The sequence below is a fragment of the Herpailurus yagouaroundi genome, unplaced genomic scaffold (genome assembly GCF_014898765.1).
Source record: "Herpailurus yagouaroundi ecotype Mexico unplaced genomic scaffold, PumYag 100, whole genome shotgun sequence".
Taxonomy (NCBI): domain Eukaryota; kingdom Metazoa; phylum Chordata; class Mammalia; order Carnivora; family Felidae; genus Herpailurus; species Herpailurus yagouaroundi.
In genome coordinates this window covers 53,448,606-53,471,573 of record NW_024412391.1, presented here as the reverse complement: position 1 = coordinate 53,471,573, position 22,968 = coordinate 53,448,606, and the positions used below count along the sequence as shown (strand labels likewise).

The 22,968-nt window shown below is 39.9% G+C and overlaps 2 protein-coding genes across 6 annotated transcripts in view; one reads left to right on the top strand and one right to left on the bottom strand.

Annotated features, from left to right (window-relative positions):
* The window catches only part of TSPAN13 (tetraspanin 13), a 31,810-nt gene extending 27,489 nt beyond the window's left edge, over positions 1 to 4,321 (top strand). Inside the window, exon 6 of the mRNA XM_040472516.1 lies at positions 3,247 to 4,321. Within this exon, the coding sequence (XP_040328450.1) occupies positions 3,247 to 3,321 (75 nt within the window). The 3' untranslated portion in view covers positions 3,322 to 4,321. The remainder of the gene's footprint in view (positions 1 to 3,246) is intronic.
* A 1,120-nt stretch (positions 4,322 to 5,441) lies between these two features.
* Positions 5,442 to 21,060, bottom strand: AGR2 (anterior gradient 2, protein disulphide isomerase family member). 5 transcript variants are annotated; one of them, XM_040472515.1, is made up of 8 exons: positions 20,954 to 21,052; positions 18,016 to 18,161; positions 17,739 to 17,802; positions 17,572 to 17,624; positions 17,025 to 17,098; positions 14,744 to 14,807; positions 12,070 to 12,153; positions 10,017 to 10,882 (listed from the first exon to the last, which is right to left on the bottom strand). In XM_040472515.1, the coding sequence occupies exons 2-8, from the start codon at positions 18,152 to 18,154 to the stop codon at positions 10,833 to 10,835; spliced, it is 528 nt and encodes a 175-aa protein (XP_040328449.1). In that variant the 5' UTR covers positions 18,155 to 18,161; positions 20,954 to 21,052; the 3' UTR covers positions 10,017 to 10,832. The 5 variants fall into 5 exon arrangements, with proteins under 5 accessions (XP_040328444.1, XP_040328447.1, XP_040328445.1 ...); XM_040472510.1 differs by lacking the exons at positions 10,017 to 10,882; positions 12,070 to 12,153 and adding an exon at positions 5,442 to 6,130 and having other exon boundaries at positions 20,954 to 21,060; XM_040472513.1 differs by lacking the exons at positions 10,017 to 10,882; positions 12,070 to 12,153; positions 20,954 to 21,052 and adding exons at positions 5,442 to 6,130; positions 20,738 to 20,945.
* Positions 21,061 to 22,968: the final 1,908 nt, after the last annotated feature.

Genomic DNA, 22,968 nt, shown 5'->3' with positions numbered 1-22,968 from the left:
TGGTCCATAGCAAAACTGAGAGAAAGGTACAGAGATTCCCATATACCCCTGCCTTTAGAAAGGCATGCATAGTCTCCTCCACTGTCACCATTACTCACCACAGTGGGACATTGTTACAATTGATGAACCCACAATGACACATCATAATCACTCAAAGTCAATAGTTTATGTTAAGGTTGACTTTTGGACATCATATGGTTTGGACAAATGTATAATGACGTATTATAATGACATCATTATAATATCATACAGAATATTTTTTGCTGTCCTGCCCTGTAGGTCTTCTCTGTTCTGCCTATTCATCCCTCCTCCTGCTGTTTGTTTGTTTGTTTGTTTGTTTATCATTTCTGTTAATATAAACTCTTGAGTCTTAGGTATCTAAGAGGTAAGAAGACATTGTTCTTTCATAGACTCTTGCTTTATATTTTATATACCATGTCCTTTGAAACCTGGTTAGAGATTTTAAAAATAATTTATCCCACATGCTATTTTCTGGTTAGTAAATATTTTATAGGTACTCTCACTTTTCAATTTTTTGTTGTATTCAGTATTTCACCGAATCATAGGGATGAGGCTAACTAACCGAACCAATGATTTCCTCTCATAGGTGAAACAGATTGATTTGATTTGAACTATTTATCATGCCTGAAAATAAACTTAAACCGTAAAAAAACCATTTAGAATCTGAAGAAAAAGTTAAAAAGTTAGCACACGTTCTTTGTAGAAACTGTAGAAAATACAGAAAATTATTAAGATGAAAAATTACATGTATTTACTAAATAAAATTACAAATACCAATCTTTATATTTTGGCATATTACCTTTTGTCTTCCTATATTTAATAAATAAACATAAAGCATAATATATAGGCTTATGACACAATTTCTATGTTGGTGACCTGCATTCTAGATGTAGGTTCTAGGATCAGCTGAGTTCATGATCCCTTCTAGTCAAAGTTACCCTTGAAAATCTTCAAATCATTTTAAGCAGCTTTGTAAGCTTAAAATCCATTACCTAACTTTGATCTTTTTGCACTTTGGGTGTGGCCTCCCTTCCAAACTCCCTGGAAATGAGGGATGAGATAGTGGCTCAACAATAAGCCAAAAGAAGAGACTGTCTCATTTTGTCACTTACAGCTGAATTGGAGGAATTAAGTTTTGGTAAAATGTGGCCTCCGATTATGAGGGTCTAATTTTACCCATTTGCTTTGTTTCCCCTAAGAACTGTAACGTACACTATCGGTATATATCCAGGGCTGATAGTCAGAATATTTAAGGGGCGTCTGAGTGGCGCAGTCAGTTTAGCATCCAACTCTTGATTTCTGCTCAAGTCATGATCTCCTGATTTGCGGGATCCAGCCCTGTGTTGGGCTCTGCAATGACAGCAAGGAGCGTGCTTGGGATTCTCTTTTTCTGCCCTTCTGTCTCTCCCTCTCTCTCTCAGAATAAATAAGTAAACATTAAAAAAAAAAAAAATTAAAACCTCAAAAATTCTCACCAAAAGCTCTTCCCGTGTGCAACATTTCTGAGGCAGAGTGAAGGAAATGATGCTTGGGCGGGTTGGGGGGTGTCCATGGAGTTGCTCTTTGACAACGGGTGTGTAAATATTTGAGCATTGTAACAACCAGCCTGGTTGAAGTGGTAGGTGGAATGTAAGCCTGAGAATGGCCTTCAGCACATTAGATTTCACGTACAACCACAAACACTGAGAGCATCACTCCAGGTTTGAACCACGGTTCTAGCACTCATGACCTGTGTGACTATCACTTGGTTATTTAGCCTCTCTTGGCCTCAGTTCCTTTGCTGGTGGAATAAGGATAATGATAGTTCCCATCAAGTAGGGTGTTCGGGAAGTTGTTTGAATTTGTAAAGTGTGAAGAACAGAGCAGTACTCTTGATGTGTTAAGTAAATTCCTTTTCTACCCCTGTCGTATGTATTTCAACCCAAACTTTCCACTTCCTTAAAGTAGACTTATTTTTCCTTGATTCACCTCAACGATCGTAGTTCCATCAGCTCTTACGTGTTGTAACTAATCAGTGCTGGTCGTCAATTTTATAACAACACCGGGGTTATTATTGTGGTAAGGGAGAAAATGGTGGAGTGATCATAATTCTCCAGAAGTAGTTTAGAGGGCTCATGAGTAGTAATGAAGTCAAATATACAAAATTTAGGTGAAAAGTTGTTACAGATCTAAAGTGGAAAATATAATTTGAAATTCATTTTGTTCCATTAAATTTTTATATCTTTTCAGTCTAGGAATTTTTGATTATTTTAAGTAAATCAACTTTGAGAGGGCAGAAACAGAATGAACACATTTCTTAATTAAAAAAAAAATTATGTTGGTTAACGCTTTGGTAAACCTGGTGTAAGAAACAGCACAATAACAACTTAGTACTTTTCTAAAATTACGGATCTTTGTGCCCTTCGGGAGGTAGGAATTGTAACATTTTTTAATGATCTCCATTAGCAAAATTTGTTACTGTGGGGTTTTTGTTACTGCTGAATTTTCCCTCAACTCAGCTTGTTTCTGAATTATCAGAATATGTGATATTTTAGCTATCCAGACAATTCAGTGTTTGTAAGAGTTGCTTCAAGCAACACGGGTTTATGATTTTATGCTGTTAGAGGTCAGAAGTGTCAAATGCAGACTCCTTCTGGAGGCTTTCTGGGAGAGCCTGTTTCCTTGCCTTTGGCAGCCTCTAGAGCTTCCTACAGTGTGCAGCTTGTGGCCGTGGCCTCCATCTTCGAAGGCGGCACGTGGACTTAGCCTCCATCGTCGAAGGCAGCAGTGCAGCATCCTTTCTCTGACTGTCCCCTCTGCATCTGTCATCACATCACCCTTTCTCTGTGACTCTGATTTTGTTTGTCCTTCTTCCTTCTTATGATTACATCAGCCAGCCCACCCACATAATCTCCCTGTCTCAAGATCTTTAACCCAATCACATCTGCATAGTCCCTGTTACCATGTAAGGTAACCTATTCTGTCAGGTTCTGGGGATTATGTTGCAGACATCTGTGGAAGGCCATTATTTGGCCTACCACAGTAGTCATAGTAATTGTTCTTAGGGCCTCTAATTTGGGCTAGTCACTACACTTTAAAAGGAAAAAAAGAAACTTCTTCCTCTTTGAACAAATAATGCAAAGCGCTTCAGAGGTCCAGAATTATGTATTGATGCACTGAAGAAATGTATACAACTGTTACTTTCTCTTTCTTTTTCTTTTTCTTTTTTTTTTTCTTCCATTCCAGATCCTGGGTGTTTGGCTGACCTACAGATACAGGAACCAGAAAGATCCTCGTGCTAATCCTAGTGCATTCCTTTGATGCGAAAACAAGGAACATCTTTCATATTCTGATCTTGTTCACTTTCTCTAACTTAAAGTTCAGCTAATTTGCCTGTTTAAGGAAGCAGTATCTGAAAAGTTACATTATTGACAGTGGAATTATATATTTTTTATTCTTACGTTTCTCTAAATGTTTTCCTTTTCCATTGCTGAAAAAAATTAGATACTCGTGGTCTCCTCTGAACCTCAGTGGTACCTGTAATCTACTGTATTCACAGTGTCTGGCACTGTCCACTGTGGCCTTTCTTAGCATTTTTACCTGCAGAAGAACTTTGTATGGCACGATTGTGTTGATCATATTGTAAATCTAAATATACATCTCACTGGAATAATTAATTGTATGTAGCACTGTGCTGTGTAAATAGTTCCTACTGGAAAGAAGAGTTGACATTTATTACAGCCAGAAAGGGTGAAATTCTGTTAGGTTAAATTCAGTAAGGGAAATCCAAATTCCCCCATTTTTTTTTTTTTTGTCTTTTTAGGAAAGCTGTATTGTGAAAATTGTTAACATAAAAGTGATAATTTAGTTCCAGTAGTCTTTTATGATTACACTAATGTAGCCTAGAAATAGCTATGTCTTTAGGAACGTGTGGTTTAGTTTTTGATTCTTATAGGTAAGTACAAAGGAGAAATGGTCTCATGAATGTTCTGATGTGTAACATTTGCTTCAGGTTTCGAGATGTAATGAGTTTGGGAAATTGAGAAAGTCTAGCTATGTAACCTTCTTATTCTTTTATAATAATTTGAAGTCCAAAAGACTGCATTTTTAAACAAGTTACTATTAATGCATTGGCCCATGTAGCAAAAAGATATTTGATTATCTTACAAATTGTTAAATACCTTTTTCATGAATTTTCTCAGTATTGTGACAGCAACTCGTCAAATCCAAGCATATTTGAATGTGAGCTCCCATAATTTGAATTTGAAATAGTATTGTGGTTCTGTAGATTATGTTAAAAAATTAAAGAATGGAAACCTTTCTTTGTGTGTGAATGTTTCAATTAAATTAATGGAAGAATTGCTAAATGAATTCAGTGAAATGGAATTCTTTTCTTTATTGCTTTATTCACTCTGACCGACAGTCCAGTCCTGCCATTGTAGTGTATAATCTAGCCATGGAAATGAACTCCCAGCATTGATGTCTACTGGTAGTCCTCCCCACATTCTTTCTTGAAATGTTTCAGTGTTTAATATTTTCTCCAGTGAGAATTCTCCATAGCGTTTTTTTTAAAAAGAGAAGTCATTCGTATTTATTTGTGGAAAATATGTAAGTTCCTTCATGTTATTGACAGTTCATAAGTTCTTGCATTCTATGTGCTATATAGTCTTTCATTGGTAATTGTCACAGCGATGGGTTTTAGGCCAAGAAAGGGGGCAAATGGTCGATATATAGAATTTTAGAGCATTTGGTGGTGGTGTCACCTCTATGACTCTGGAAGACCGGCTGATTTTACAAGAAAACCAAATTGTGCAGTTCCCATGGTACTGTCAGGAAGGAAAAATAGTTTTCTCTTTGCTCTTCCGAGTTCTTGTCTTAGACCATGTGTAAGAAAAGTCAGATCAACAAGGGAAAAACAGGTTTATTAACATGAATATCTTATGTATACATAGGAAATACCCCCGAAAGCTGAGAAACTCCCCATGATAGCCCAAGACATCATCTTAAATACTGTCTTTAGCTAAAGACTAAAGAAAGGGGTGTGTGTTGGGAGGTGGAAATTGGAGGGAAGGATAGTTACAGGGGTTAACAGGAAAAGCACTGTAAACAAAGGCACATCTTGTAAAATGGGTTTTGGCCAGTGACTTCTACATGGCTACCTTTCTTGTGATTTAGAGTCATTCTCTTCCTGGTGCAGAGAAGGAGACACCTTTACATATAGGGATTTCCTTTATAAATGTAAATTTTCCTTAAAGAAGGATTAACCTCTACTCTCATTGCAGAACTGCTCCTGTGTCCTCTTTTTTTCAAGAATAATCAGCTCAAGGGGTGCCTGGGTGGCTCGGTTGAGCGTCTGACTTCAGCTCAGGTCATGATCTCATGGTTCAAGGCCTACATTGGGCTATCTGCTGTCTGCACAGATCCAAAGATCGTCTCTCTTTCTCTCTCTCTCTTTCTGCCCCTCTCCTGCTCATGCTCTCTCTCAAAAATAAACATTAAAAAAATAATCAGCTCAAAATAATCTTTATGTCAAAGAGTGGCATAGTCTGCTCTCCTTCAATGCCACATTGAGCCCTGGGCAACCGTAACATTGTTCCTACTTATCCCATAAGATGAGATTGGAAGTGATGCATGAAGCAAGTGAGATTTTTGAACACTGTCTTTACTTTAAGGCATTTTGTATTTTCCTCGTTTGCTTTGTTAAATTTGGAAGTTCCCTTGAGATTCTGGTATCTCTTGATGTAATACTTTTCTTGGTACAAAATGATTATATGTGGAAAGGGCTCTTCCATAGCCCTGTTTGCGCTCTAATTGCAGTGACCTTATTTGGGTCAACCCAATTACGAATCAGGGCATGGGAAGCATGAATCTTTAGGGCTACTAAACTATAGCATTCTAAGAGTGGGTGGTAGCTAATGATTAACCATTCAAGAAATAATACATTCTCAAGTACCAAGAGCAGCCTTGTTAGATTAATCTGGGCCTGCTGTTCCCTTGGGCAGATCTGAAGGTGATGGATTGTCTAGCCTCTTCTGGGAGGTCTCCTGTGGATCCTTGTGTTCTGCAGGCAGAGATAAAGCTCCCATTGCACACTTTATTATAAACCCACTGGAAAGGCCTCTGAATGGGTCTATCCTGAATCCCAAATGGCCGCTAATGCGGCTACAGAAGTCAGGCTGATCCCAGCATTACAGGAGGGCCACTGCCTACGTGCACAGAGATGTTGCTACAAACACACGGCATCAGAGGAGGGTGAATTTCAGATCAGGGTCAGTCCTTGAGTTATGACAAACGGCTGTCATGCACACTCAAGACTCTAGAACTCCTCTCTTCTAAAACTAACATTTATTTTAAAAAAAGAAGCTACACTTGTTTTTTAAATTTCTTTTTTTCTATTTACATATTCCATTAAGAGGAATATTTATTTCTTAGAACATTTGCCCAGTCAACCTTGATATGAAGGGTGAAATTTTACTTAATATTATGCTAATACAAGGGAAAAATGTGAGGCTATAATTCCTAAAATCAGAGTTCATGTAGCATACATTCATCTCAGATGCTCTGTGATCTAAACAGTGACTTTGGTATGAAAACCAGTTCTGCATGTTCAGCCTAACTAATATGCTACTGAGTACAACCGTGCAAAGAAAAGAAAAGAATCCAGAATAGTGGCTTAAAATCTTAGTTCCCTTAAGCCAAAAACCTCCTCCTACCTTTTTTTTTTTAATATTTGTTTATCCCTGTTTTAGTTTATGCGTCCTTTTGAAAATGCACTGAGTAAATGTATGAAACGATTTCACCTCATAGCTGGTATTGCACAAATTAGAATCACATTTTTACACCGTATTTTGTGAGAGAAAAACACTTTCAGACATTGTGATTGTACAAATAGGATCATTCACATGTCAATTTTATTATTAGAGTTGACAATAAAGTTAAGTACCGCGTTTTTCAGGTTTCTGGAAATTCCAGGGGATTTGTGTGGAGTTGCTATGCACTTGTTATGCTTGGGGCTAGCAGTTAATTTTCCACCTGACAATGCCAAATGTAATTAGAGTGTGTGTTATTGGTCAATGCTTTCTGAACAATTTTAAGGGAGCAACCCAGTAATGCCCTTTACCCCACGCCTCCATTCAACCCCAGAGAGAGAGAGAGAGAGAGAAGAGAACAGAGGTCTTCTTGTTTGTCGTGATCACAACCGGGCAATTGTAGTCACTGAAATACCTCTGGAGATAGTGGGCAAGGGGGAAAATCAGATTCCTGTACCATGTGCCAGGCTACTTCTCATCCGTCTCCTCAGGAAAATCAGCTTTTGGAATTCATTTTCTTTTGACTTTTTTTTTCAACGTTTTTTATTTATTTTTGGAACAGAGAGAGACAGAGCATGAACGGGGGAGGGGCAGAGAGAGAGGGAGACACAGAATCGGAAACAGGCTCCAGGCTCTGAGCCATCAGCCCAGAGCCTGACGCGGGGCTCGAACTCACGGACCGCGAGATCGTGACCTGGCTGAAGTCGGACGCTTAACCGACTGCGCCACCCAGGCGCCCCATGGAATTCATTTTCAAATGAGGGCCGGAGAGCGTTGCTTGGAGTTAGAATATATGGCAAACAATGGACTGTGATACCACTCGGAGGGTGAAACCACCTTTGCTTACTTTCAAGTTCTTGCATTTTACAGTTTAGGAGGTCACAACTTGACGAGTGGCTTTTTCAAAGGTTAGGCTCATTTTACTTGGACTTTGAACTCTGACTCATTGGTGAGTGACTGAAGAAAGTTCTGTTCTTGACACAGAGCATGTTTTAAATTCTCCGCCAGCTCCTGTGCTCACCAGTGATTGCTAAATATAAGGACCTTAGAAGCTACTTAGGGTTACTGACTGCATGAAACACACAAAAAACCAAAACAGAGCTAAGCAGTCATAGATGATCATTTGAAGCCTGCAGCTCTTAAGCAGGTGAAAATGGTTTAACCAGGCATGTTGAACATCCATGTAAATGACTCACAGGTGATTTATGTTACCAATTTTTTTTTTCTAAATTACTTTCTCTTTTTCCACCTAAGCCATGGGGCCGCCAATAAAACTGAGAAAAAAAAATTTTTTTTTTAGTGTGGTAAAATACACATAGCATAAAATGTATCATTTTTAACCATTTGTAAGTGTATAATTAAGTGACAGTAAGTACATTCACATTGTTCTACAACCATCACCATGAGCTTTTTCTCTCCCCCCTCCCTTTTTTAATCTGGTCTAGTTAGTTAACATACAGTGTAATATTGGTTTCAGGAGTAGCATTTGGTGATTCATCCCTTACATGCAACACCCAGTGCTCATCACAAGTGCCCTCCTTAGTACCCATCACCCATCTAACCCATCCCCCACCTCCCTCCCTCCATCAGCCCTCAGTCTCTTGTGGTTTCCATCTTTTTTCTTTCTCCCCCTCCCATACATTTATCTGTTTTCTGAAATTCCACACCTGAGTGAAATCATATGGTATTTGTCTCTCTGATTGACTTATTTTGCTTAACATAATACATTCTAGCTCCATCCACATCATTGCAAATGGCAAGACTTCATTCTTTTTTGATGGCTGAGTAATATTGCATTGTGTATATATATACTTCATCTTCTGTATACATTTATCAGTTGATGGACATTTGGGTTCTCTCTATAGTTTGGCTGTTGCTGATAATGCTGCCATAAACATTGGGGTGCATGTACTCCTTCAAATCTGTTTTTTTTTTTTTTGTATCCTTTGGGTAAATACCTAATAGTGCAATTGCTGGGTAGGGTAGTTCTACTTTTAGTTTTTTGAGGAACCTCCATATTGTTCTCCAGAGTGGCTGCAAACTAGTTTGCATTCTCAACAACAGTGCAAGAGGGTTCTCATTTCTCTGCATCCTCACCAACACCTGTTGTTTTCCTTCTGTTGTTAAGTTTAGCCATTCTGACAGGTGTGAGGTTGAATCTCATCATGGTTTTGATTTGTATTTCCTTGAAGATGAGCCATGCTGAGCATCTTTTCATGTGTCTCTTAGCCATCCGGACATCTTCTTTGGAAAAGTGTCTATGCACCATGAGCTTTTTCATCTTCCCAAGTTCACAGTGCACACCTGGTATACAATAACACCTGCCTCACCCATTCCCCTTAGCCTTCAGCCCCCGGCGACTACCATGCTCCTTGCTGTGTTGGTGAATCTGACTATCCAGACACCTCATGTAAGTGGAAACAACGTATTTGTCCTTTTGTGACTGACTTATTTATTCACTTAGCATAGTGTTTTCAAGGTTCATCCATGTTGTAGTATTTGTCACAATTTTTTTTCCTTTTTAAGGCTGCATAGCATTCCATTGTATGTGTTTATCGCATTTTGTTTATGCATCCATCCACCGATGGACATTTGGGTGGCTTCCTCCTCCTGACTATGTGACAAATGCTGCTATGAACATCAGTACACAGATAGCTTTTCCCTGCTTTCAGGTGTTTGGGGGACATACTCAGAAGTGGATTTACTGGATTATATGGTAATTTTGGGTTTAATTTTGTAAGGAACAGCCATATATATATATATATATATATATATATATATATATTATAGTGGCTGCGCCATTTTATGTTGACAGTGTGCTACCAACCTTTTTATTCAGCTGTTTGAAATAACACTCCCTTGACCTACAGCATTCTTCCAATTCTGTGTAGTTAGGTTGTCAACATATGCTTTCACTTAAATTTATTTGAACACAAAGGAAAGATCGGGAGATGGCAAGAAAGGGTTTGTTAGAACAGGCTTTGCTGATGTTTCCATATGCTTAAAGCAAAAGTTTGTGTGTTTGCATCTTCTCTTTCTAACCTGTGTGTGCACACACTTCCTGCTTTTGTCATTACAGCACATATTCTTAAATTCTTTTTCACTTATCCTTTTGTTTCTTCATAGTGTTTATTTTTATAGAGGACAACATAGTGCCCTGTGAGTTCATAAACTATAACCATTATATTTCCAGGTTGCCTTTTTTTAAAAGTATGTTTAAATAATGTTGCCATTGGCATCTTCACAGAACTCTGTTTTTCTTGAATGATTTTTGAGAGATCAAATGTATCATAAGGCTAGTTCTTAGCATTTCTTGAGGGTATGTTCAAGGGTGCAGATGTTCTTTGAATGACCTTTTCACTGAATTAGTGCTCTGATGGAGAAAGCTGTCTGCTAGAGGCTTTCTCTGAGAGGGTTAAATTGTGCAATATCTAACTAAAATTGAATTCTTAAAGTGTGTATAAGGAGTTCCCCACCAGGGTGGGGAGGGGTTGTCTTCAGTTAGGTGCCCAATCTTCTTGGGATGCCTTTGTACATATTCTTTTACACTAACACATATTCTGTTTTGGTGCTTCTGTTGACTAAGCTCATGACTATTTTTAGGCACCCAGTGACAAACTACATAATGAGGTGAGGTGATAACTTTGACTGTCTTTGGTCTTCATTGCTCCAGTGAAGTTTGTCTTGTCTCCTCTTTGAACATTTTGTGTGTCCAGAAGTCCTATTTGGTGAATGAATTAAATAGCTTTTCTCTGAAGGACTAAGTTGGGGGAAGAAATAACATTGAACACCCCCAAAAGGATTTATTTTTTAAAAAAAAATCATGGCTGACCTTGGTAGTATGCAAGATTGTTTTCATACATATATACTTCAAATTAAAAAAAAGTAACTGTTGTAACAATAACCCTGATCTAATTAATCAGTGTGTCCATCTGTGTTCCCGCATTCTCCAAAGTCTTCTAGGATCTTCTTAAGTCTCAAGGCCTGACACAGAAGGAAAAGCTTGCAGATGTTGCTTTTTCTCTACAATTCAGTCTTCAGCAATTTGAGAGCTTTCTTCATGTTGTCAAGCACTAATGGGGGAAAAGGTTGCCACAGTCAAGATGCCACCAGCAATTGTGTTGATAGATCTAGTAAACCCCTAAACTTGGGTACTTTATTCATTGTCTAAATGGGGTTCTATTTCATGATAGGGTGAAGAGTTGGTAATTTTATTATGAAATTTTTTCCCAAAAGTATGTGAATGGCTTTTACTTACATTCCAGTTCTCTTCCAATATTTATTACATGCCTTTTCTACAAAGCACTGTGATATTACCTGTGCAGGATACCTGCCTTTAAGGAGTCCAAAGTCTTATTAAGATATATGCTCTTATCTCGAGAATGTCCAGTGCTTGGAATGTGCTTCCCTGGTCCTCCCGGCACCCACCAGAGGCATTGCCAATGGACCATGATAATCTTTGCTGCTGCCCAGATGCAGCTTCACTGTCTTTCTCAGCGTAATATTTTAGGTCAATGCCGCTCAATAGACATTACTGTGATGATGAAAAATATCCAGTGCCGGTGCACTGAGTACTTAAACTGTGGTTAGTGTGCCAGAGGAATTGAATTTTGAATTTTAATTAATTGAATGTTGAAGTGCTATGTGTAGCTCATGGCTCACATATTGGGCGATATATAGTTCTACGCGGCCACTAGTCATTGAGCAGAATTGGTTCTTGGGATAAGCCCAACTTTCTTCCCAGAAGGACTAATTAGATGTGACAACTAGGTACAGTCTCCCACTGAGGTGCTTTATCTGCACTGTCTTGTCTTTCCATTTTATGGCAAATCCAGGCAAAGTGAGAATCTTTCCAACTACTGGGAGCCGTCTTTCCTTCTGATCTTTAAAATTAAACTTAAACTCAATGTCAACAAACTGGACTACGTTATTTCATTTTCATCTTTTGGAAAAACTACATAAGGCATGCAGATTACCACTATTACTATTGTAATAAAACAATTACTACTGCATTTATTCTTTGGTAGGAGTTATGGGATAGACTGCCTAAGGGAAAGTTGAAAAGCAGGTAATGTGGTCACAGAATCCTCCAAGAGAAAAGGACACCTAATCTAAATAATCTTTCATTGAGATTTAAAATAAATGAGATCTAGGTGAGTATGATTTGCACAAGGCTAGTTAGGGTCAAACTGATTCTCCTCACCAGAGCTCTACTCCTAGAGCAACAGTAATAGGTATGTTCACAGGAGGTAACACTTACAGAGCGCTACATCTGAAGGTTCGTAAGCGTAGAGACGATTCGAGTATCTTCCAGTGATGTCAGCTCTAACTGTCAGGGATGGGTCTACAAAGAAAAACCAAACAGGAATGAAGTCTCTGTTTTCAAGTAAGCTCTGCTGTGTGAGGAAGCCTATGTGTTTGTCCGTGGCCCACGCAAGGAACACAGCGTGTGATCTGTCTCACAGAGTTCCATGCCATCCACTCTGCATCCCTGCCAGTGGCTGCAGTCCCCCAACCAGGGCCCGGAGTATTTGACAGCTGTGGAATGCTATTTGTGGGAAAGGTTATGAACCCTGCTGTCCTATCTATAGCAACTCGAAAACAGAATAATACATACTTTCGGGGTGGTGTTTGGTGCTTTGGTGGAAACATTGGCATTCCCTACTAAAGAATTATTTTAAACTTTTGAAATGCTTATGTGGTAATTGCAGTGTGTTACCAAGAGCAACCTAGATAATTAGAAACCTACATCCAATGCTAGTTTTCAGAACCCAAGGTTGTTTTTAATCAAGTAAAGAATGCCAACCTGTAAGAGAAGCAAAGTTCAAATAAGCATGTAGTTCCCCTGTTTTTTTTTACTTTATTGTTATCTGGATGCATTTGAAAAATAAAGACTTAAGAGTCTTCCCTCATGCATACATATGTCCCTATAGGTTTAAGTCCATTTTTTCATGTTTTGTATTTAACTTGAAGCTTTCAAGTTAACTTTTCACTTAATGAGAAAAAAAGGTATTTTAACAATAATGTGTATCAAAAAGGGTGATACTAGGGTCTACACACGTCTAGGCACCTTGTCTTGCAAGAGAAGATTGAAGGAGCTTAAGGTACATGTCCTGAAAATAAGATGAAGAGGTCCTGTGAGAATCAGACGCTTGTATGCAGAGTATGTTGCTGGTACTTAAGTGGGCAATCTTTCATTTCAGAATGTTGGAATGGTACCAACTGACATTAATTACAGAAAGCAGACATCTATTTGTTCAACAAAGACTTAAAACCTATTATACTTCTGGTACGTGCACAGGATACAAACACACGGTCTACTCTTTGTAATAAATTAACATAAGAAAAGCTTTTTAACAACCATTGGCTCACAAGCCATGGCCTGCACCCTGAAACCACTAAGAGAGCTTTAAGAAATACCTCCAGCCTCCCCCCCCCCCCCCCTTGCCTTCCCCTGCGCAAGATTCTGCTTTAATGGGTTTGAGATGTGGCTGGGCAGCTTGAGTTTTAAAATCTTCTAGGTGATTCTAATATGCAGGCAGTGTGGAAACTCCTGAGCTGGAAGAGCAAGCAAGCTGCCTGAGGTGGGTTTTTGGAAGGCATTGAATGTGGGTTAAAATGCCCTTAGGGGCGCCTGGGTGGTGTAGTCGGTTAAGACCTCAGCCAGGTCACGATATCGTGGTCCGTGAGTTCGAGCCCCGCGTCAGGCTCTGGGCTGATGGCTCGGAGCCTGGAGCCTGTTTCCGATTCTGTGTCTCCCTCTCTCTCTGCCCCTCCCCCGTTCATGCTCTGTCTCTCTCTGTCCCAAAAATAAATAAACGTTGAAAAAAAAAATGCCCTTAGACAGGGATACTATGAAAAGAACTGCTGTACAGAATGTAACTGGGTGACCTATAAAGTCCCGGTTTAAGGGCTCTCAGTTTTCTAAATCCTAACAAAATGGAATCTGTACTATTAGCTCCAGTTCAGCTTTTTTCCTTTATATCCCTCACTTGTTCCTCTCCCCTGTTAATGTGTCTTTAGTGAGTTAGATGGTCCAATAGTGAGTTAGAGCTCAGTGAGCGTGGGCTCTGCCATGGGGTGGATTTATTTATACAGTGTCCTTAAATCACTCTGACTTGGTTCCAAGCCACTCCCAATTCATTTGTTCAGTCGTTTAACAAATATTTATTGCCAGCCTACCAGAGGGCCATTCTGCAAATAGGAGGGTGAGAAGAAACAGACACAGTACCTGCCCCCAAGAGCTGTGGTCCCGTGGGGGAAAATATATACTAAACAATCACCCACTTAATGCAAACTTATCACTGAGGTAAGTGTGTCTCTTGAGAGGAACATGATGTCACAAGAGCACATAGTGGGGATTGTGCCAGGTCAGTGAACGACAGGGATGACTGGGGAGTTAACTCGGTGATGGGGGAAGTGCATAGGGGAAGCAGAAAGAGCTCTCCAGCAGAGAGAACAGCACCTGAAAAGCACCGGTGGCTGGAAGGAGCAGGACTCCTCTGATTTCTTTTATTCCAGGGCATCTTCCTCACTTGCCCCAAAATAATTATCAAAAATGTCAGAATGAAAAATCCAACATACGAATTGGAAGTTTGCCAGATGAAAAATAAGTATTTACAGGCCTGATGTATTCAGGAAAATGGGCAATGCATTTAAAGAGTTAATGGGAATGCTTCCTTTTCAGATGTATTTGTGACAGGACATGATAAGTTAATGTTAGCAGACGAGAAACAGATGAGGAAATAGGTAGAAGCTTGAATTTTCTAATGAAAATAGGTTGAGAAGTGTAAAGGAATGTCATACCCCTTGTTAGGGCATGACAATGGCAATGGCCATGACTGAATAGCAGATGGGGAGGGGGAGTCAACAAGAGATACTGCAGCACGTGGGAAATGACAGGTGTGCTTAATCTCACTGTCACTTTTACTTACCAACAAACATGATTCTGGGGACATACTGGCCATCAGGAGAAAGGTGTTTATCAGTTGTTTCATACTAAGATTAAAAGAAAAGACAGCTTTTAGTTGGTCTGTTCTTTAGTTGTTTTCATACTTGTTAATCCAGAAATGTGTCCATTACAGGGCTAGGCATCTTGAGATACTCTAAGGCACATCTCTTCCACAGAGAGTTTATAATACACATGGGGAGGCAGGTTATACACATGAAATAAGAAATAAGATAGAGCAGACTGTAATTCAAAACCTGATGTAGAGGACTGAATGATAGGATCAAGAGGAAAAACATTCAAGAAGTGAGAATATGGAGGGAGTTATAATGTTTGGGAAGACATGTTGGGTGAGATAGGAAATAGAATAATTAAAGAAACAGAAGTCACATTTAGAGAAATTACAGAAACAAACAGGCTTGTCTTATAGCACTTACCTTTAAGGAATGCACTGTCAATTGAGAGATACAGGTAGGAAAATGAATATCGAGGATCCAGTTGGTGAAGTGTTATGATGGAGGCTGTTCAGGTGAAGTGGGTGACCAGAACAGGACATTTAGCCCCGTGTGCAAGTTTTACTAAGACTTTCTGAAGTGAGTAGGAAGGAGTCTTAAAAAATGAACAGGAGTCGGTTACGTGGAAAATGAGGTCACTGCAGACAGTGGGGAATGACTGCACAAAGGTAGAAGAAAGGCACAGCACTTTCTGGTCTGACTATGTGTTTTGGGAGGATTGAAATATAGGGCATGCATGAGGTATTGGCGAGAGAAGATGCTAGAGAGCTGCTTCTGGGGCTGGCTCTTGAGCAGTCTTTCACACTATGCCAGTGTTTGCATTTGTTCATAAGTAGACAAGAACATCTGGAGAGATTTAGAAGAAGTACCATAACCCCAGTTTGGTTTTCGGAATCGTTACCCTGATGGCCATGTGGGACTAGCTGGGACTTATTTTGTAGGCACAGAGCCATTTAGCAATGCTGTAGTCAACTAGGCGGAGAAAAATTGTGACACTAAATAGTAGTCCTCACTCTACAGGGAAATGACCAATAGCAAGAATATGTAGCAGTTAGACCACAGGGTTTCTTGACTGCTGAAGGTGAGTAGGAGATTGCCATCTAGAGTAACACTTACAGTGAAACAGGGAATAATGAAAGAAGAGCTCCTTGAAAATCTTGAACCAAGCTGATAAATTCAGCATTGGACCTGTTGAATTGAAGCTTAACTAATGCAATATCTGGACCACGATTGCACACACAAGTTGGAAATTGTCGCGTGTTTGGATGAGATGTGGGGATTACCAGTGTATGGGCATTGGTTAAAGACAGTTGTCGATGAAGTTGTCCATAGAGAATATAAAATATGAAAAAGACAAGTATGTCAAGTAGAGATTCACCAAGTCACTAATACTGAAAGTTAGAAAGAGGAAAGTGAGCCCGTGGAAGAGTGCTGAGGAAGATGAGAATGTTCTTTTTTTTTTTTTTTAATGTTTATTTATTTTTGAGATGTGGGGGAAGAGAGAGAGAGAGAGAGAATGAGCAGGGAAGGGGCAGAGAGAGACAGAGACAAAGAATCTAAAGCAGGCTCCAGGCTCTGAGTTGTCAGCACAGAACCTGACATGGGGCTCAAACCCGTGGACCATGAGATCATGGCCTGAGCTGAAGTCAGATGCTTAACCAACTGAGCCACCCAGGCGCCCCAAGAATGCTCTTTGAAGAAGCCAACCTATGTCAACTTGGAAAGAAGGGGGAGAGAGAGAGAGAACTTGCAGTAGAAAGAACTTGCAGACAGAAAGCCTGACCAACAGGAGGGGTGTTGATGGTGAAGGAAAGTGGGAATGAGGGGAAGCTATTTTGCATGTGCAGTGATTTCATTTAGACCACCAGGAAACTGTCTCTCCCAGGGAGAGAGGAAGACAAGGACTAAGAAGGACTGCAGGCAAAGGGGCACAGGAAGAGACTTGCGAAGACAAAAACCTTCCAATTATTATAGCCACAGAGAAAATCCTGACCACAAGAGCACATTTTTCAGACAAGCTAAAATTATTAATCACTAAATAAAAGCATATGCATGCGAGATAGATTATTAATAAACTATGTTTCTCTCTCTCTCTCTCTCTCTCTCTCTCTCTCTCTCTCTAATCTGTGAGAGGAGACATTTGGAACAGACCCCAGTCCGTGCCGTGTGGCTAGAATGCATAGGAAAAGATGGATTGTCGATTTCAAATAATGAGTCATGGAGGAATGTCAGCAATGAAAAAAGTGAACTTACAACTAGATTGAGGAGGACGAACTGCTCTGCCAATTTCTGGATTTCTTTATTTTCAGCAAACACTTTCTTTAAAGCTAGAATACAAAGAAGAATCACTAAGTATCCATCTCATCAGTGGCTGAAAGCATTGCTTTCTATTGTATTTTAAGTTGAACTGTACTTTTATTATTTTTTTTTAATTTAAAACATGTGTATTTATTTGACACACACACACACACACACACACACACACACACACACACACAGAAGGGGAGGTGCAGAGAGAGAGAATCCCAAGCAGGCTTCGTGCTGTCAGCGCTGAGCCTGATGGAGGGCTCAAACTCACAAAGTGTGAGATCATGACCTGAGCTGAAATCAAGAGTTAGATGCTTAACTGACTGAACCACTCAGGCGCCCCTGGAGTTACTTTAAAATAGGTTCTTACTACATAAGATGTTATGTTTTATTCAACTATGCTAGGTGCTAAGGATATAAAGATGAATGACCTGAACCTTGGCCCTAAAGCTAAAAGCCTATAAAGGAAATTATATTTAGAAGAACAAATTACCTTGACTGTGTGGGCATTCATCCAAGTGATGAATAATCATTAAGGGTTTGTTGCTGTAAGAGACAAAGAGAGATTGGGTAATTTTTAACAAGATTTCATGTACAGCTATGTATCACTAGGTGGTGCACTTGTGAGCTTTAGGAGAACTCTGTAACCCTTCTCTTTACCTTGTCTTGGATTTGTATAAAGCTTCTTCGTATGTCTGAGTCCAGATGAGTTGGTCACCCCAACCTAGAACAAAATGAACCAGTATATTTAAAGCTATTATAATTTCAGACTAAAAATGTTGAAAAGCAAAGGTGAAGACTGGGATAAATATACAAAGCAGAAACATTGATAAACTTTGATGAATTTAGGAGAAACACATGCAAAAATATGTTTGGCACACAAGTCTCAGCTTCTCAATTAAGTGGCATTGGAAGCCGACCGGAAGCTCTCTCCTACCTCTGGAGAGGGTCTGGGGCAGTTTGGGTGCTGAGTCCTTTGTGTCCTTCTTAGCTCCTGATTTGACTGTGATATCTTTGGCCAGTGTGTAAGAGAGGGCGACAAGGAACAAGAATGCTGACACTGAGATCTTCTCCATGGCAAATCTGATGTGGAAATAAGCAAAATATCAGTAAAACAAAAAGGAACGAGCAGCTTTAAAACCTTCAGACTGCATCATGGCCATGGGATACAAAGGAATTGAGGCTTAGCTGGTATGAAAAACTACCTTCCACATAATTTTCCTAAGAATACATAGTGTGAATATCTATTGACTTTTCTACTAACAGGCGTACAGCCATATGTGTGTGTGTGTGTATGTGTGTTTGTGTGTGTATACTGATGTAGATCTCCATAGAAACCTACAGTATAGAAATAGGTATATAGATATTTTTTAAGAAAATAGATAGATGTATATACTCTTATAGCTAAAGGAGTTTACATTTAAGCTCTATATTTTGAAATTTTGAGTACTGGACGGCACCCTAGGGGCTACTCCTCCATTCCCACTACCCATGCCTGATGTTATAGATGGAGAGTCTGAAATTCAGAGAGTTGAAAGCTTAGGAGGTCTTATGGATCTTTCCATCTTGCAGGGCTGGCTCCCATTTTCCCATCCTGAAACAAGGGCCCTAAACATACACACATCTCCGGCCTTCTGGTAAAATGGGGGCATTGCCGTTAAAGAGTAAGATCTAAGTAAAATGAATCCTTATTTAAATTAAAACCTGCCAACTTCGTCGCTTCACTGAAAACTTGTACCCACATAACTCCCTAGTGTAACATTTACTCAAATTCCATTTTTAGTTCTGAATTGACTAAAATATGTCGGTGCAAGTTCAGTCTATTGAGACAGTTCTTCGACTCTCTCCACGGGTCTGTATCAGTAGGTGACTGTGGGCATGTCTTTCAGTGCACAGAATATTCTATGGGACTCATAATACAGAGAACCAACCCATGGGTATCTCTTTGTTAATTGTTTTCCCTTCCTGTATTTCACAGTTAATTCTTTGGGAAAGCTTCACTACTACAAAGCAGATGCCTATAAGTAGGAAAGTGAACGGTAAGATGAGATCTATGAGTGAGGGAGGGAGAGAGCTAGCTAGTAAAGAGAGTTGCATTAGCAAGTTGCTGTGGTTATTGATCACATGCAGAATTGGGGATGGGGTTCCAGGAAGGACAAAGACTGAAATTGCTTAAACATATCTCACTAATATTGGTGTAGCTCTGAATAAGTTCTGCGGAGGAAACAGGATGGGTTATCAACGGTTAGTATTTTTAAGCTGGGGGTAGGGGGGGCCTTTCTCATATTCTGATAGCTTGAGTGGAAATTGTTGTTGAGCATTAGCTGTTTTCGAAAAAAAAAAAAAGCATTGCTAAGTTACCAAACCCAGATGATGGCTTGGATTAAACTGACCAGTTACTATCCAAACCATCACAGGTAGCCACAAATGTCTAACTCAAAAAAGACAAACAAAAAGCAAGGATACACTTCCTTCATTTTCTACACAGATAGCCAACAATTCCCAGCCTTCTTAGTACAAAGACATCTTTTTAACACTAGAAAAGAAAAAAATAAAACAAAACAGAACTTTGACATGAGAATAATTGTACTTTTTAGATGTTAGTTGGTTCATAACAAATCATTACTTTGTGGCAAATAATTACTTTATCAACAAACATTTGATTTTGTATTTTACTTATAGCAACAGCACCTCTTTATGTTAGAAAAAATAATCACGAACTGGTAGTGAGACGTTTTATCTATTTTGCTCACCGGCCGTTCTTGTTGCCTGACTGTCAGGACCCCTTGTAATAGCTGCACAGCTTACCGGCTGGAACTGCTGACATAATACATGCATTTTATGGCAGGGTGACCCATTGAAGCCTAATGTCACTCCTGCTTTATAAATACACCACTGTGGGCTCACTACTGACATTCATTCTACTGAGGTTTCATACGAAGTGGACTCTGCCTGCAAATTTCCTGCATAAACCACCTCAAAACAGAACGCCAGGGCGCCTGGGTGGCTCAGTCAGTTAAGCCCCTGACTCTTGATTTCAGCTCAGGTCATGATCTTAGGGCCGTGATATCAAGCCCCTTATTGGGCTCTGTGCGGGGCATGGAACCTGCTTAACATTCTCTCTTCCTCTGCCACTGTTCATGCTCCCTCCTCCTCTCTCTCTAAAACAAAAGAAAACAACAACAACAACAAAAAATCACAATGCTAACCATAGAAAATGATGAGAATTTGGATACAAACACACACTCTATGAAACGGTGGCTGTATGTCCGTCCTCTTATCTTTAGCAAGGAATGAATTTGCAGGAAGTTTCAGTGTCCCTGTTCGTAAATGCTTCAGGAAAGCCAGCCCATCTCTTTTCTTGTAGCCCATCCCATGAATTTCAAGATTGAAGGTGCAACAAGAATATCTTTACAACAGAGAAAAAGAACCATTTTTCTGATCTGCAGTAATATTCCCACGTGTAGTTCCTAGCAGGCAGTCTGAGCTGAGATTTCGTAGTCCTGGGGAACTGTGCGTTAGCCAGTGGGAAAGAAACAGAGCATTAGATGATGAGCAGTGCATAGTGACAGAAGACCGTAGGCCCTGTCCCAGGCTTGAAAAGCTCTTAGAGCTCACCCACTCTTAAACCCCTTGTTGCTAAAAGGAGAAAGCATTACCTTGAAATAGCTCAGAAATGCAGCCCTCCACCAGCTCTGGCCAAGGAAAGGCCCTGGTAAGACTCTGATGGAAATTCCTTCCCCACATCTCATTTCATTGCCCTGGGAACTACCTTGCACTTCTTTCTCTATTGATTCCTGTAACTTTACACGGTAATCAGAGCCCCAAACTCACTCTAGCCAGTGCCCTGCCAACATTATTGTCAGGAGCCTTACCTGGATTTCCCCACCCACTTGTCTGTGTGAGCCAGCTGGCCTCACTGCGGTCCAAACCTCCTAGTGAGCCAGCTCAGCTGAGCCTCTATTTATGCTCCCGAGCACAGCTCAATCCCACCCACTAATCCCGTAAGGACAGGTTGCAAACTCAGAAAGGAACTTTCCTTTTCCCCAGCAATTAGCTCAAGAGTCCCTTGTTTTTAAAAATAGCATCGCAAAGGGTATGCTTTTCAGTGTGCCTGTTTTTAACTGTTTGTGAAAGTCTATTGTTAAAGAGATTTGGAAAGTGGGCAGCGTGCCAAATCCAGGTAAGCTTTAAATGAAGACATTTGATTTGCCTGGAGGCTGATTTGTCTTTACATGATTGGATGGAGTGTGTGGTGTGTAGAATTTTTTTCTCCCCCTTGGGCAGATTGCCTTTTTTGAGTTGAGAACACCCAGGGGTGATTCACAATTCAAACTTCGGCAGTCATTGCACCTGCTACTCTCCATTGTGGGACACATTATTTTCTGCCATACACTTCCTCTTCCTGACGAACAAGATGTACATTCACCATGGCTATGAAAAAATTGCAAATCAAGCATGCATGCACAAAGTATTTCAAAGCTGAGGAAGTCATTGAAAGAAGATACCTAACACTATGAGTTTTTATTAATTACATTGTTGTTGAAAATATTCAACAACTTCCCTCCAAAAAAGTTCAAAAGTGATCCACACATACTCTCATTTAATGGCAAACTTCCCTGCTAGGCATGCAGAAGCCATTTACCTCAGTTTTCAGACCTGGAGCCTCATGTCTGCGACTTCTTTTTTCACTCAAAATTATGTAATTATTCACGAAAGATTTTAAGACTGAACTCAGATTTTATGTAAAACATTTCAATCCTGTGTTTTGTTCATGAAACTATATGCAATCCTTAAAAGCTCAGAATGGGTAAATCTTTAGCAACAGAAAATTAACTAATGGGATACAAGCCCTATGAAAGTAACTTTTTTAAATGAGTTAAGATCATAATGTTTGCAAACACCGTCATGTAGATATATTTTTTTTGATAAAACCAAAATTTCCATGGGAAAAATAGTGATTCCCAAAATGCTGAATTTTCTTTCACTTCTAAATGAGTTTACAGAGAGGGGGCACCTGGATGGCTTAGTCGGTTAAGTGTCTGACTTTGGCTCAGGTCATGATCTCGTGGTTCATGAGTTCGAGCCCCGCATCGGGTTCTGTGCTGACAGCTTGGAGCCTGGAGCCTGCTTCAGATTCTGTGTCTCCCTCTCTCTCTGCTCTTCTCCCACTCATGCACTCTCTCTCTCTCTCTCTTTCTCTCTCTCTCAAAAAATGAATAAACATTAAAAAAAAATTTGGGGCGCCTGGGTGGCTCAGTCGGTTAAGCGTCCGACTTCGGCTCAGGTCATCATCTCACAGTATGTGAGTTCAAGCCCCACATCAGGCTCTGTGCGGACAGCTCAGAGCCTAGAGCCTGCTTTGGATTCTGTGTCTCCCTCTCTCTCTGCCCCTTCCCTGCTCATGCTCTGTCTCTGTCTCTCTCTCAAAATAAAATAAAAACATTAAAAAAAACTAATAAATAAATGAGTTTACAGAGATAATTTCTTTAGATATTCGAAGACAATTATTTGAGTTGAACTTTATTTAAAAAAAAACTTTTAATGTTTACTTATTTTTGAGAGGGAGAGAGAGACAGAACAGAGCATGAGCATGGAGGGGCAGAGAGAGGGGGAGACACAGAATCCAAAGCAGGCTCCAGGCTCTGAGCTGTTAGCACAGAGCCCAACGCGGGGCTTGAACTCACAGACTGTGAGCTCATGACCTGAGCCCAAGTTGGACCCTCAACCGACTGAGCCGCCCAGGTGCCCTGAGCTGAACTTTAAAACTGGAAAGTCTTTTACATAAACCCTTAGTCTATTCAGCTCTTAGAGGATTCAACTCAGCCCCCGTATTGTGCAGATCAAATAGTAAAGATGTTAAAAAAATGAATGACTCTGAAGGTCCCAC

Bases quoted from the DNA above. Each gene is read 5' to 3' on its own strand.
- AGR2 (XM_040472510.1), bottom strand. From the start codon at position 18,154: ATGGAGAAGATCTCAGTGTCAGCATTCTTGTTCCTTGTCGCCCTCTCT. The intron at 17,803-18,015 runs GTAGGAGAGAGC...ATTTTGTTCTAG, and splicing joins GCCCCAGACCCTCTCCAGAG to GTTGGGGTGACCAACTCATC. The intron at 6,131-14,743 runs GTAAGTAAAAGT...GATTCAGGATAG, and splicing joins CCCCAGAATCATGTTTGTTG to ACCCATTCAGAGGCCTTTCC.